This window comes from Phocoena sinus, chromosome 9 (genome assembly GCF_008692025.1).
Source record: "Phocoena sinus isolate mPhoSin1 chromosome 9, mPhoSin1.pri, whole genome shotgun sequence".
NCBI lineage: Eukaryota > Metazoa > Chordata > Mammalia > Artiodactyla > Phocoenidae > Phocoena > Phocoena sinus.
This window is the reverse complement of record NC_045771.1, coordinates 16,066,692-16,081,745: the sequence shown is the minus strand read 5'-3', so window position 1 is coordinate 16,081,745 and position 15,054 is coordinate 16,066,692. Positions and strand designations below refer to the sequence as shown.

Genomic DNA, 15,054 nt, shown 5'->3' with positions numbered 1-15,054 from the left:
ATTAAAAATGAAAAGGTAGATGTAACCTCAGATCTCATAGAAGTTACACAGACAGTAAGATAGTATTTAAAAATGTATGCCAAAGAATGAAAAATAACTTTAATAAAATGGATGAATTCCTTTAAAAATAGTTACCAATACTGATTCAAGAAGAAATAGAAAATCTATCTCCTCCAACATTAAAAAATACAAATCTGTCATTGAAATTTTCCCCACAAAGGGAATGCCAGCCCCGCATAACTTTACTGATGGTATCTTCTAAGATATTCCAGAAATAGATAACAAGTGTTACACACAAAGTCTTCCAGATGTTAGGAAATGAGGAGATGCTTTCCAATTCATTTTATGAAGCTATGAACATCATACATGCACTATACTATAAAAAAGAAAAATTAAAAGCCAATCACACTCACGAATATGGAAGTAAAATTCTAAGTAGAATATTAGTAAGCTGAACCCAGCAATATATAAAGGAGATAAATGTAATAACCAATTTGAACTCATCTCATGCATATAATAGTAGTTTCTACTAAGAAATCAATCAGTGAAGTGCACCATAGTAAAAGACCCAATGAGAAAAAGCATATTATCATCTCAAAAGATGAAAAAAAATTCAGTAAAATTCAATACCTGTTGAATTTAACAAATTTGAACGAAGGGGAAAATCCTCAAAGGTCTATCCACGGAACAACCACACCACCAACACCACGACTACCTGCCAGTGACCTTCACAAGTAATGGTGACTTGTGGATGGCACTGACTTGGAGGTCAGGAACAAGGCAATACTGCTATCTCTATGTGTATTTGATACGATACCGAGTGTTCTAACTGGCACAGAAAGAATGAGAAAATGCTCATACAGAGCACAATGACTGGAAAAGATGAAACAGAATTCTCAGGAAAATACTTTCCTCACAAAAGGACCCTTTAGATAAAGTTTATGAATATAAAAGATTAGCAGGGATCCTGATTCAAGATTTTGAAACAAGATTCTAAGTCAATTGCCTTTTAATACGCCAACAATGTTCACTTAGAAAATATAATTTTAAAAATATAAAATATTACTAAAATGTTAATACTTAGGAATATATTTAACAAAAGATGGCCAAAACCTTCATGAAAAAAATTATAAAACTCGATAGGCATTTTAAAAGATTAATTAGTTAAAAAAAATTAAATGTAAAGAGATGTGGTTTGAGATGAAAAGACTCATTATCATAAAAATATCAATTCTCTTTATACTCATGTATAGATTCATGCAATTGCCATGAAAATTGCAACACAAAACTTGATAAGCTGATTCTAAAATTTATATGAAGAAGCAAAAGTTCACATACAATCAAGACACTCTTTTAGGTATCTCCCAGATATCAAGATTTCTACCAAAGTTACAGCAATTAAAACAACATGGTATTGTACAGAAATAGACATATGGATAAATAAAACAGAAAAGGGAATCTGGAAACCCACAAATAAGGAGAGACAGAACAGGCTTTGCAAGTCAGTGAAGGAAAGTCCCCGTTTGAAAAGATAAACCACAAACTGGAGAAAATTTGCAACACGTATAGTCAACATAAATTTTTTACCTAGAATACATTAAAATGTTTATGAATCACTGAGAAAAAACAACCCACTGGGGAAAAATGGGCAAAGGAAATAAAGAATTACATAGAAAAGTAAACACAAATGACCTACAAATATATGAAAAATGCTCCATCTGATATGTAATTATTTAATGCAAATTAAAATCACAAGATATCATTTGACATTCCCACCAAACTGGCTAAAAATTTTAATCAGTTAATATCAAGTGTTGACAAAGGTGGATTATTAGGAACTCTTACTGCAGTTGGGAGCATAAATTAGAATGATCACTTTGGAAAACAGTTTGTCATTATGTGATCAATTAAATATGTGTATAACCTACCACCTAACTATGCCATTGCCAGGTTTAAACCCTAGAGAAATTCTTGCAAATGGACACCAGGAGGAGTTATGAAAAAGAATGTCCATAATATTGTTTGCAATAGCAAAAAGAACAAAAACAAAGAAAGAAAGAAACCCTGGAGCCTACCTAAACATTCATCAGCAGAATTTGGATATATAAATTGTTATGTATTCATACAACAGAATACTATACGACATGAAAAATTGAGGAAATGAATATGATGCTCATCAACAAGGATAAATTACAAAAGCATTATTCTGTGACAAAGGAAGCAAATCACAGAAGAGTTTGCAAAATAATTCAATTTATAAAAGTTCAAAATAAGCAAAACTATATACACACATATACGGAATACAAATATAAAATATATATTTATACACACACATACATCCATAGGTGAAATATGCATACATGTATTAAAATGATGAAAAGAAACAAGGAAATGTTTAACAAAGAAAGCAGAAGAGTAGCTATCCCCATAGGAGAGGGAAGAGAATGTAATCAGAAAGGCAATCACGAAGCTTCCAGATTACTACAAATATCTTATTGTTTATACTGGGGGCTGGGTACACAGTAGTTCCTTTGGTTATAATTTAAACTGAGCAGATAAATTTTATACACTTTTATGAATATTTCTATTTCAGTAAATGTATATATACATATATATTTATACTAGAGAGAAATATGAATCTATGGTATTTGAGCCAGAGACAGCCACTGATGTATTAAAGAGCTTTAGGCCACTCTACAGTGCGTTTCCCTGCACAACCCACTGCAAAGTAAAACTGCCTCGAATCCTGACAGTGGCTCGTCCTTGGGGACTTACACTGGTGATCATGGCTGTTACAGTTTTTATCTCCAGATAGCCTCCACTCCCATTCTTGTTCATTGTGTTACTGTTGCAACAGAAGAACTACCATATAAAGTGAGAAAGAACCATTTTTACCAACAACAGGTCTACGGGCTAGGACAGGAGAGGGATACCTGCTTCGGACATGCCAGGGGGAATCAGATTGTTGGCATTTCCTCTCAATTAATGTCTTTTACTTTGTAAGTGAACAGACATTGGTTGGAAGCTGACCCTCTGTCAGTGCCCCAGCACAGAGGCGTTCTGAGAGGCCGTAAAGCAAGCGAGCTAAGAGGACAAGACAGAATCTGAGAGCTCAGAGCGGGCGAAGCAGCCTGGGAACCCACCAGACGTGGCTCCAGGGGCAATAGGCACTAAATGCAGAGGAAACCTGTAGGACAGGGCAATTCATCACCATCAAGCTTCTCTTCTGACAAGGAGTAGGACTCTGGCTTCCAGCTGTAACATCAAAATGTAACGTTCCCCCTGGGACTTCGCATGGCGGGCTTCCCTGAAGCTTCAGTTTCACTCAGTTAGCTAATTATGAGAGAATGTGACATTGGTATTTACTTTTTCTACGGGGACAAATCATTCTCAGCAGGAGGGAGAAGTTGTTATTTTTGGTCTGTTTTGTTTTGTCATTAAAAAGGAAATTACTCACACAGTAGTAAATAACCTCTTGTTAGAGGGAAGTTTTTTTCTTTCTATAATTCTATCAATTCATCTGAATGCTGACAGTCACTTCTTTTGTTTTCTGGGGACACGGTGGGTAAATGATCAAGGGTGGAGTGTTAGAACTGGGTTTGAAAATTAACTCTACCACTAACTAGCTGTGTGATCTTCAGCAAGTTATGTAAGTACTGTGAGTTTCCCCTACTAAAAACTGAGGAGAACACATTTACTGTGTAGTGTGCTTTGTTAAAGATGAAATGATGTAGCTGAAACACTTTAGCACAGTGTCTCTGCACAAGAAGCACTCAGTAAATTTTAGCCTTTATTCTTAATGACTCTGATACTCTATGATAAAAATAGAAACATTCTACATTTCACTTATGCCTTATGCCATCAATTTCCCATATCTAATGACCCCGTATCTAATCAGAAACTGTCCCTTTACTTTGTCACTGCAGGCTGAATTGTGTATTAACCATTTTACTCCTCCTCACCCAGATATAAAAAGGCTTCCAATAAAATTTAATATTTAATGATAATGTTGAAAGAAACATTTTTGACACCCCTTCTCCTCCCCAGCACATCTTTTAACTTGTCAAAGGCAGTATGTAATGCTGAGCAAACATCATAATAAACACATACTTCCTCATCCACTGCTGACATCAACAGCATTATGTGCAGGGTGCTTTTAACAAATTGGAAAGTGATTTCACAATTGAACTCATAACAATCCCATGAGGTAGGCAGGGTAGATACGAATAGCCTCACTTTATAGGTGAGGAAACTGAAACTAAGAGGGAAAATAACAAAACCATGATATCCAAGCACATTTTCCATGAAAGGATAATCTGAGGGGATCGAGAAGGTCAGGGTTATTGGACTTTGGAAAATTAGATTTTCTCAAGAATGAAGTCTGTTCTGAGGATAGCCAAAGCGACCAGTCAGAGAGAGAAATAGGATCACCGGTGGAAAGCAAACAAAATAGAAAGGCAAGAGGCACAGAGCTTTCTTTTCCAATTTCACAATCCATTTGCCCAACGTGCCTCGATTTTTCTACCCATAACTTTGAGAAAGCAAAAATGCTACTTCTTACCTCTCTTACGAGTACACTGCAATGTCATTATTGTATACAAACACAAGTTTGATGACATGATACTCAAGGCTTTATGCTAACCACAGCAAACATGAACACTTTAAAATGTGTAAACATAAGAAAACACATTTTAAGTACTAATAGAAAATCTTGGTGATAAAGAAAAGGAAAAGAATATTTTTCCAAGGATACATGGGCTAGAAGATATGAAAATTAGGTAAGATTAGGTCAGTCAGCATTATAATTTTACATTACATATTTGAATCATTTGTGGAAGTTGCAGAATCAACGTTTTGAAGCCATGAAAATGTAAAAGCCCTCTAATTTGGATAATGTTTCTTTAACTAATCACATACACCCACTTCTTAAAATGATCGATTCTGAAGTGCCGTTAATACTGAACAAGTCTTCCGGGTAGTTGTCACCGTTCACGACTCCCCAGGACATTGACACTGCTTGCTGTAGCCGATAACCCTTAAGAATTCCTAGCGGACTACAGAATTGTAATTCAGGAGCCCATCCCCCTTTATTCTGGAATGGGAGATTAAGTTCTTACAGACAGGAAGGCAAATGCAAACAAAGGTCATTAAAGGAAACCCTAGTTCAAAATAAAAACCAAACACAAGTTTCTGGTTTATCACTTGAACCGGAAAATCCAAGGACCTCTAAATATGCAATAAAAAACCTAGTCAATACCAACTTCGATGAGCAAAATAGCATATAACAGTAGGTCATCATTAGGTGGGTGATGCCTAATTCTGACTTAAGAGGCCTGAACATAATTTCCCCTATGATTTTTCATAGAACATGATATACAACTTCACTCCAACACTGGGAGAGACTTTATGACACGGCAGCAGAACAGGCCTACTTAAAAACTCCACCTCTCTCTAGGTATTCAATTAATGAACATCTTTTGAATGTTTGCTATTTGTTGGGATCTATATCAAAGAACTCACAGTCTAGCAGGGGAGACAGGTAAGTCAAGCAACAAATTTTTAAGTTAAATTCTAGAATGAAGGAAAATATGCGATGCAATGTTAAGTAGGGCAGAAAGCTCTCACGGATGATGAGATGATTAACCACGCCTCAAATGGTAAGTATAAATTGTCTATGGCAAAAAGAAGGAGTGACTTCTGTCGGAACAGCCTGGCTAAAAGCAGGGAAACATGATAAACGTGCTGAGTTTCAGAAATTAGATGTAGTGCCGCATGGCTAGAGCACAGAGCATAGAGACAAGGGGAAAGATGCCCAAAGAAGCAATGAGCAGTAGAGGAAGACAAAGAGTCCATCACTTAGGACTTTCTATTCCATGTTTAAGTTCAGTATTGGAAAGATGAATACAATTATTGGTCTATTGAAAAGATTTCATCCTACAGGCAATGGGACTAGATTTTTACCATAATCAGTTTGGTGATATGTAGGTATACAGTAAAATAAAAGAAGGAATTCTAGAGGTATGGCTATCAGTTAGAAGACAATTTTTAAAGTCCAAGTAAGATATGGAGTGGCCCTAAATGAAAGGAATGGGGATGGAAAAGAAAACAGAGGTAAAGGAAGTATAAAAAACAGAGTTGATAGAATTTAGTGGCCAGGTAGCAATGGGAGGGTGAAGAGGAAAGCTTAAAACAGCTGTCTTTTTTTAATTTTAAACTTGTTTGGCTAAATAGATAGATAATGGTGCCTTAGCTGAATTAGGGACAGCATGAAGTGGAATGTCAGTGGTACTCTTAGAGTCCTGGCTTATCCCTCTTTTATAAAAGATTCATCGAATTTCACTTTGTATTGCAGTACGTATGTGTCATTTCACTGCCCCCTTCCCCAAAAGGGGACCCATCAAGCTCCTTGAGGGAAGAAGTTCTGTGTCACACATCACGTCCCTGCACATAGCTCCATATAGCATATTTGTATAACATGATTATATAACATAACTGACCCATCGTAAACACTTAATAAAACATTTCTGAATGACTGATTGAATATATGTACAACCCAAACCTTTGATGTGACAAAACTACACATTTTATCCCGTGAATAAAATAGTCATCTCTTAAAATGCAAATAACTCACCTCAACTGCGTACCAACTCAGACTACTACCAATTTCAGACTCATAACATTCTCTGCAAATCTCAGTGTCCACTCTGGAAGGGACTTTTGGAAATATCTACTACAGATCCCCACTTTAAAGGTGAAATCTGTGACTCAGAGAAGTTACATGACCAGCCAAAAGTCACATAGAGTACAGCTGACGCTTGAACAACACGAGTTTGAACTGGCAGGTCCACTTATATGAGGAATTTTTTTCAATAGTAAAAACTACAGCACCACAGGAACCGCAGTTGGTTGAATCTGCCAATATGGAGGAACTGCAGATATGAAGGGCCAACTCTAAGTTACACACAAATTTTTGACTGCATGGAGGGTGCCCCCAGCCCCTGCATTGTTCAAGGGTTAACTGTATCTGGAGGTGGGACAGAAATCAGACTACGTTCAGCTTTGAAATATTGGTCAACCAAAATAGTTGTAACAGATTTGAAGATAGTACAAGACATCAGATTTAGCTGGAATGCATTAAGTTTTTAAAAGCACTTCATATTGTGCACTAAAAAACACAAGGCAAACATCTTAAAGACATTTTCTTAAATAATTCTTCCCTCCGACAACGAAATGCAAGGACCACAGCTCAACTTTTAGTTCCGAATTAGTATAAGTAAGACAGATTCTTACCGTGGTCTTCTGAAGAGACTGGTGACCTAAAATGAGATAATAAGCATGATAAATCCTTTGTATGTGACACTGATAATTATAGGTACAACAATGATCAAGAATAAGCTCATAGAAATTACACCCCCAAAATTCAGTTAAATTCAGTATAGTAGTATATGGTGTAAATGATGTGTTGGTTGTATGGTATATGCCAATTAATAACTCCCAAAGCTTACCTGGATTGGTTGAGTGGTAGATGTTATTAAAATAGTCTATTAGCATGGTGACGTAAGACTGAAACAAACTTAAATTGTCTGGATTTATCACACACAATAAAAGAACTCACAGAAATGTGGTGATGGATGAAATCCTGTGAGGTCACTAGTGCTGAAAGCCAGGCCTCCATAGAAAATACCAGGGATGTAAATAAGCACTAGATTAAGTGTCTGTACGTAAAAAAGAAATCCACTTGGACAATAAAAAATGAGACAGAAGAGAAATGGCACGTGCCCTTATCAATGTCGCTTTTCGCTTCCACTCGCTGTGGAATTTAATGTTTCAGTGAGTATGACGTAGACCCTCTACGTGTTGGCCTTATGTCTCTAAACCTGTGAGTCAGGCAGGAGGGCAACCATTGGGATCCCACAGAACTTCTACAAAGTGATAACGTCTGCATATCATTTGAGGCTCAGGTCTAATTACAATATTAAGATACCAACGGATCATCATATCAACCCCTTTCACAATAATGACCTTCTTTTCTTTCTTGGCTATTAATTGAGTTACTTTGAGCAATGCAGACAGAACTCTGTTGATGAATTCCCCTCAAGTTTGAAAGATAAACAGTCTTGACTACTGACTCATGCTTTTCTTGGGAGAAAGAGAGATGCATAATACTGCATTCAGAGGTGTTAGAATTGTGAAGGGAGAGGCAAGAAACCAGGAGGGAGGGGTCCTCTCTTCTAAATGATGGGCTTGCTGGAGCCCACAGCAGGGAGATGACCAAAGGCAAATGCATGAGTTTGGTAGTAAAGCTACCAAACTTTATATAGCTAATATTTATATGCAGTCATAATATAACTAATATGTATGCGACGTGATGACAAACGTTGGGGCAAGAATGATTCAGTGGGTGCACAGTGGTTGAAGGACAATTTTACTACTTTGGGATGCCCGATACCACTTTACTTTACCTACTGACCAGAAATATTTTTGTCCATTATGTGAACAAACAGTACAGGAATAATGGTGAGACAGCCTTGAACTTCCATTGGGTGGCAAAGTTGAAATCATTTCAACCTTATAGGTCTCTTCAAGTAGACTTCTGTGTGTGAAAACTACAGAGTGTCCCCAGATCTGGTGGAGAGAAAACTGGCATCTGAGTGGTGGACACGGGAGCAGAGGGAGGGAACCTGACATAATAACTTAGGAGGGAACCTAAGTCATCACTGTGGTGTTGGCTGCTTGAGAAACGCTGCTGGGCCTCCTCAGGTGGAGCTGACCTATCCTCTCCCTGGAGTCCCCCTATTTCCCACTTTCACACACCAGTCTTCCCACTAGGTTGTGAGCTTCTTGGAAACTAGGACCATGTCTTATTTAGAACATAGTGGGTCCCTGATTAAAATGTGTTAGATTGCATTAATTTCGGTACCACACACTAGAGTTCAGACTCAGACACACTCTGGAGCTCCTCAGAAATCACCATGTCACCTTAAAACCACCTTTGAGTTTGCCAGCTCCTAAGGCAGCTGTGAGGGAAGGGTCTAGGGAATGCCCTGAAGCTCCAAATTAGTGACAGCGTGGGCACTCTCAGAGCCAAAAGACATCCTGTGCCCCCTGCAACAGAGATGACCACCATCAAACAAAGGGGAGGAGGGAGCCGGACAGAGGTGAAATGAGACTGACATGTACACACACTACTACATTTAAAATGGAGAACCAACAAGGACCTACTGTAGAGCACAGGTAACTCAATATTCTGTACTAACCTAAATGGGAAAAGAATTTGAAAAGAACAGATACATGTATAGGTATAAATGAATCACTTTGCTGTACACTTGAAACTAATACAACATTGTTTATCAGCTCTACTCCAATATAAAATAAAAATTAAAAAAAAAGAAATTAGAGAATTTTTTAAGTTGCAGAGGGCATGAAAAAAGAGTCAGCAACAAGGAAACATCTTCACTCCTGGTGTTTTCTGATGGGAAGGAAGCAAAGCACGTCTTGGATGTTCTGCAATTAATTTCTCACAGAGCTATAGGAATAAAGGAAAATCCATGCCAGTGGACCACTAAATGCCTCAGGTGGAAGGCCAGTGAGGGTTTTTGCTGCCTTTCTGTAAAAGCAAAGCACTAATATTAAATATGAAAAATTCCAGATGGCTCCTTGAGAGCCCCAAGGGGATGCCTTCTGCGGTATGTCCAGGCAGTGGGGAAGAACTATTGATTTCAGGCTGTTTTCTAAGGATTAGTCATGTTGAGTTTCTGTGTTGAATGTCTCCCACACGCCTGGGTTTGTGGAATTTTAAGACATATGGAGTATTTCAATCCTCACTCAGTATTTCATCTTTCACTGGAGCGAGTCACTAAATTACTCCACTGAGACATGCACATCATCCATTATTGCTGGAAATGGGCATAAAAAGGTTTCTGGAACTTAGCTCAGGAGAGAAGAAATATCATGAAATCAGCAGTATAAGTTATTTTTACAACAGAGAGGTTGAATCCCTGGAAGAGATAATGTTCCTTAACCTGACAACAAAGGAAGGAAAGAAAGCTCACTGCTTATTCCTCCCACTGCACCTGAAAGACTTGTGGCTTTGTCCCAGCCTGTTCATTTCTCCTCCACATACACTTTATCTTGGAGAACCTATCTGCTCTCACAATGCAGACTATTACTTCACTAGCGCTCAAATGGCTCCAGGATTTAGAGTTTTCCTCCTCACTTCTTTCCTCATCCCTAGTCTTTTATTATGGGCTACAGGATATTTATACTTGATTTTGCTTTGTTTTATTGGTTTTGGTATTGTTTTACATTTTTATTTACATTCATTCAAATTCAGCAAAGACAATGAAAACAAAAACTCAAGACCCGCATTTAAAAATCTCTCTCCTATCTTATTGACTCCGAATAATTATTATTCAGATTTGAATCTTTCCCTTTATGTTGATTCAAACCTGAATAATAATTATTACTTGAGACCCTTTTAAGTACCAGGCACCGTACCAAGTGATGTGTATCAAAAAAGAAACAAGATATCAATTTCAAGGAACTCATAATCTAGTGAACGAGGAAAATATGTAAACAAGTGATTATATTATAATGAAAAAATGCAATAATCAAAACGTGTATGAGTAAAGGGGTAGCATAGAAGAGAGGGAGACCAATTCTCTTCCAAATAAAGTAAAAGGTGGCTTCAAAAAGCAAGAACCATCTGAGCTGGGCTTTGAAGGATAAGTAGAAGCCTATTAAGTACGAAAAAAAGAACTCCAGGTGGTGGCAACAGGCATATGAAATAGGGGAAGGGACAGGAGATTTCATAACACGTTATCAGATATACAAGCAACTCAGTGTTGCTCAAATACAAAGGAGTCATAAACATCAGGACTAAAGACAGAGGAGGGAGGGGCATTTCATGTAGGAGCTGAGGGGCCAGTTTGAAGTGCTTGTCATTTACCTTCTAAGCTACACAGAGCAAAGTTCTGAAGCAGAGAAGTCACACATTCTCACCTGTGCTTTTGCTTGGGCAGCTGTAGCGAGCAGACTACAAAACAGCAAGAATAAAGGCAGAAGACAAGCTACAGACTAGTATCGCAAAACTGCCACGTTAGTATCTCCGCTCTTTTTCAATCCTTTTTGAAATCCATGGAAAATAACAAGGAGAATAAGAAACATAAAAGGAAGTATCATCTTTGGCTAAACTAGAAGTTGTCCCTAAACTGAAATTATTATATGTGAAGAAGAGCAGCTAAAGTATAGTAAAATTGGACCAAGTTTCAGGGAGACAGAGTGTTTCAGTCTTAACTGAGGAGACATGAGATACATCACGGACCACAAAACCTATGACGGAAAGCCCTCCGCTCTGAGCCATTCAGGAGCAGAATCAAACCCTGGGGGAGAGAGCTGCTAAGAAAGAGTCTGAAGACAAAAGATTCGAAGTCAAGCTTCCGGAAACACACCAACCCACTATCCCTAATTATCCATCCAAACTAGCGGTTCCAAAAAGAACTCACCCAATACAAATGTGAGTAATGAACAAAAAGGAACCATCATGACATTTACACAAAAATACCCAGAGAAGAGAGCAGGACAAGGATCTTCTGAAAAACAAAACTCAGGCTGAGAACATCCTAAAAAGATGATGGCACGAAGCAGTGGTGGCGCAGTGGTTGAGAGGCCGCCTGCCGATGCAGGGGACACGGGTTCGTGCCCCGGTCCGGGAAGATACCACATGCCGCAGAGCGGCTAGGCCCATAAGCCATGGCCGCTGAGCCTGTGCGTCCCGAGCCTGTGCTCCGCAACGGGAGAGGCCACAACAGTGAGAGGCCTGCGTACCACAAAAAAAAAAAAAAACAAAAAAAAGAGCAAAAAAAAACCTGTTAACAAATCTCCATGAAATGGATAAATGGAATAAGGAAAGGAAGGGACGAAGGAAGAAAACAAGGGAAGGAAACAGAGTCTCTGTGAACAGAAACTTAAAGAAGAAACAAAATGGTCAAAAAAATAGCTAAAAGATTACAGCGGAGGAAAACAGCAAAGGTTTGCCCAGATCTCTGAACTATTAAGTTATAGAAAAAACCCGCGGGCTTTCCCACAGTATCATCACAGCGGTGGGAAAAAAGGGATTAAGGGGAAGTGAATAACAATTAAAACTATATTAAGTAAGAATCCATTCATTTATTCATCCTTTCAAATATCTGCTTTGTGGAAGTGTTTTGCTTTTTAACCACTTTGATTTACTTTTCTATCATTTTAATTGGAACACTTGCTAGTGAAAGTCCCCTTTCCAATGTTAACCCTGCTTAATTGAATATCCATACTTTTCTTTCCTTTTAAATGAAGGCAAGACTTCTCCAGCTTGAAACTTGAAAATAAGGGAAGCCTCAGGAAAATAAGACACCATTTTTAGATGGGGAATTATAAAATTTAACTGGTAAAATATTATTTTTATGCTGAAACAGGCACAGCCATATTATGGATCCCAAAGCAAAAGTTGCTTGAATTCTTAAAGCAATAAAGTTAAAAAAAAAAAAAAAATCTGTGTTTGAGACAGTCAGCTTCAGGAATGTCTTCAAGGTCCCCAAGGGGATAAGTTTGTTCTCCTCTGTTCCCATGGAAAAGACAGAAAATATGAAATTATCCACTTAAATACAGCTGTAACATCCTGGAAAGAATTATTTTATAAGATTAATGTACGCAGATATCAAGAATCTGAGGGAATGAGACACAGAGTACACATCCGCTGCGGCTACTGTATTGGACAGCACTGCTTCTAGACCTTGTCATCACTAAGACACAAGGAATGTCTAAGAAACACAAAAACGGTTGTGTAGATTGCCTTCCATCAGCATGTTTCCCTTCAAAGCCTCTAATCTTTCCAGTAGATCAATCACAAGGCTGAAGGACACTGAAAAATGTGCCCAGTGTTCTACCAGCAATGTCAGAACAATAAGAGCACAAGAGTGTCCTAGCTAGGATAGTGAAAGTCTTTAAGAAATATCGCACTGCTTGCGATGTTTTACTGTTTTCAATCAATAAACCTAGAACGGAGATGATGGGCATCATGACTAGTTCAGCCTTTATGAGGTGGTGAAATGCTTTGCAATACATTTTAGATACGGGCATTTTCTTGGCAGCCTCCATGAAATCTCCAAGCTCTTCCTAACACAATACCTCCTTGAAAAAAAATTAATTTTTATTGGAGTACAGTTGCTTTACAATGTTGTGTTAGTTTCTACTGTACAGCAAAGTGAATCAGCTATATGTATACATATATCCCCTCTTTTTTGGATTTCCTTCACATTGAGGTCACCACAGAGCATTGAGTAGAGTTCCCTGAGCTCTACAGTAGGTTCTCATTTGTTATCTATTTTATACATAGTACCAATAGTGTATATATGTCAATCCCCATCTCCGAATTCATCCCACCCACCCCCTTTCCCCCCACCTTGGTGTCCATATATTTGTTCTCTACCTCTGTGTCTCTATTTCTGCTTTGCAAATAAGATCGCCTATACCATTTTTCTAGATTCCACATACATGCATTAATATACGATATTTGTTCTTCTCCTTCTGACTTACTTCACTCTGTATGACAGTCTCTAGGTCCACCCGCATCTCTCTTTTTTTATTTGAGTAATACTGTCCTGACTCTACTTTTTTTAAGCCTCTATAAAATATTTTGCTTTTATTTTTTTCATCTCATGGCTTTAATTCAATAGCATCCATGGCTTTCCTACTTGGCCCTTCCTTGGACTATCTGTATAATTCCCTCCCTTGGACAGAGAGAGGTCAATAGACTATCCATTTTACATATTCTTTCCTAAAAATAGATTAGATGAATACTGGGGACCCACCTATATGGGTCTGTTACTTTTTGGAGAGAATCACCCACAAATGAATGTTAATCTCCTTCCCCAGCGTCCCCAACACATATACCCTCCACTGAGATTTTCTAAACCACCTCCTGGTGGGGAGTTGGCAACCAAAGGGACCACCACATAGAAGTGAGCTTGGAATAAAAATACAGGACAGGTGTAAGAGGCACCTGAATAGGCACAAAGGCAGAGATTCATATTCTGAAAATACTTAGCCACGGATTATTTCTATAAGACTGTGGATGGGGGAGGGAGCTCGGAGATATTCATACCAACACACAGGCCTGGCTGGAGGAACCAAGGCCCCTCATTTCCTGGTTACCATCATGCAATTAAAAGAGAAAACACAGAGGAATGGCAGGGTGGTCTAGAAGCTGTGCTACCTCTAGACTCACGCCCGGCACACTGCAAATAAACCGTCCTCGGCTGCAAAGTCCTCGTGAACAAGGCTGTCCATGAGCACACGGAAAGCAACTCTCTCTACATATATTTCACCAATTTGTCTTGTCATGCCTAACATTCCTCTTTACCCTCTGTTTTTTTTTTGTTTTGTTTTGTTCTTTGCGGTACGTGGGCCTCTCACTGTTGTGGCCTCTCCCGCCGCGGAGCGCAGGCTCCGGACGCACAGGCTCAGCGGCCATGGCTCATGGGCCCAGCCAATCCGCGGCATGTGGGATCTTCCCGGACCGGGGCACGAACCCGTGTCCCCTGCATCGGCAGGCGGACTCTCAACCACTGTGCCACCAGGGAGGCCCTCTCCTCCAGTTTTTCGGATGAGGACCACATCCAAAACAGTACTTTCTATAAGCACAGGGTGGATCATACAACCTACTTAGGAAGAGAAAGAGAAGCATCTGGTCTGTAGCTTTATATCAACTCTGAATGTTGTTCCCGCTCTCCTTTGTCATTCTACTTTCACTTCTTCTTCCCTCTCCTGACCACAGCCCTGAGAGCTCCCTGGGCTCATCTCACCCACCTTTCTCACACTTTGGTGAAGGCCAGCATCTCTGTACACACAGCCTCGCATCGTGTGCTGACGCACCTGCTCCTACTGAAGCAAATCAAGGACATTCCGGCCTGGGCAGCGTTCCCCAGGTTGGACTCTGTTTCCTGCCTGGCCCGTTATTTCTAGTTGTCTGTTAACAAACTCTTGAGTAATGTCTCAAGTGGAAACTGATTTCCCAGC

General features: G+C 39.0%; 1 protein-coding gene across 1 annotated transcript in view; it reads right to left on the bottom strand.

Annotated features, from left to right (window-relative positions):
• The window catches only part of DGKI (diacylglycerol kinase iota), a 450,391-nt gene that overhangs the window by 45,232 nt on the left and 390,105 nt on the right, over nt 1–15,054 (bottom strand). Inside the window, 1 exon segment of the mRNA XM_032642953.1 lies at nt 7,291–7,316. Within this exon segment, the coding sequence (XP_032498844.1) occupies nt 7,291–7,316 (26 nt within the window).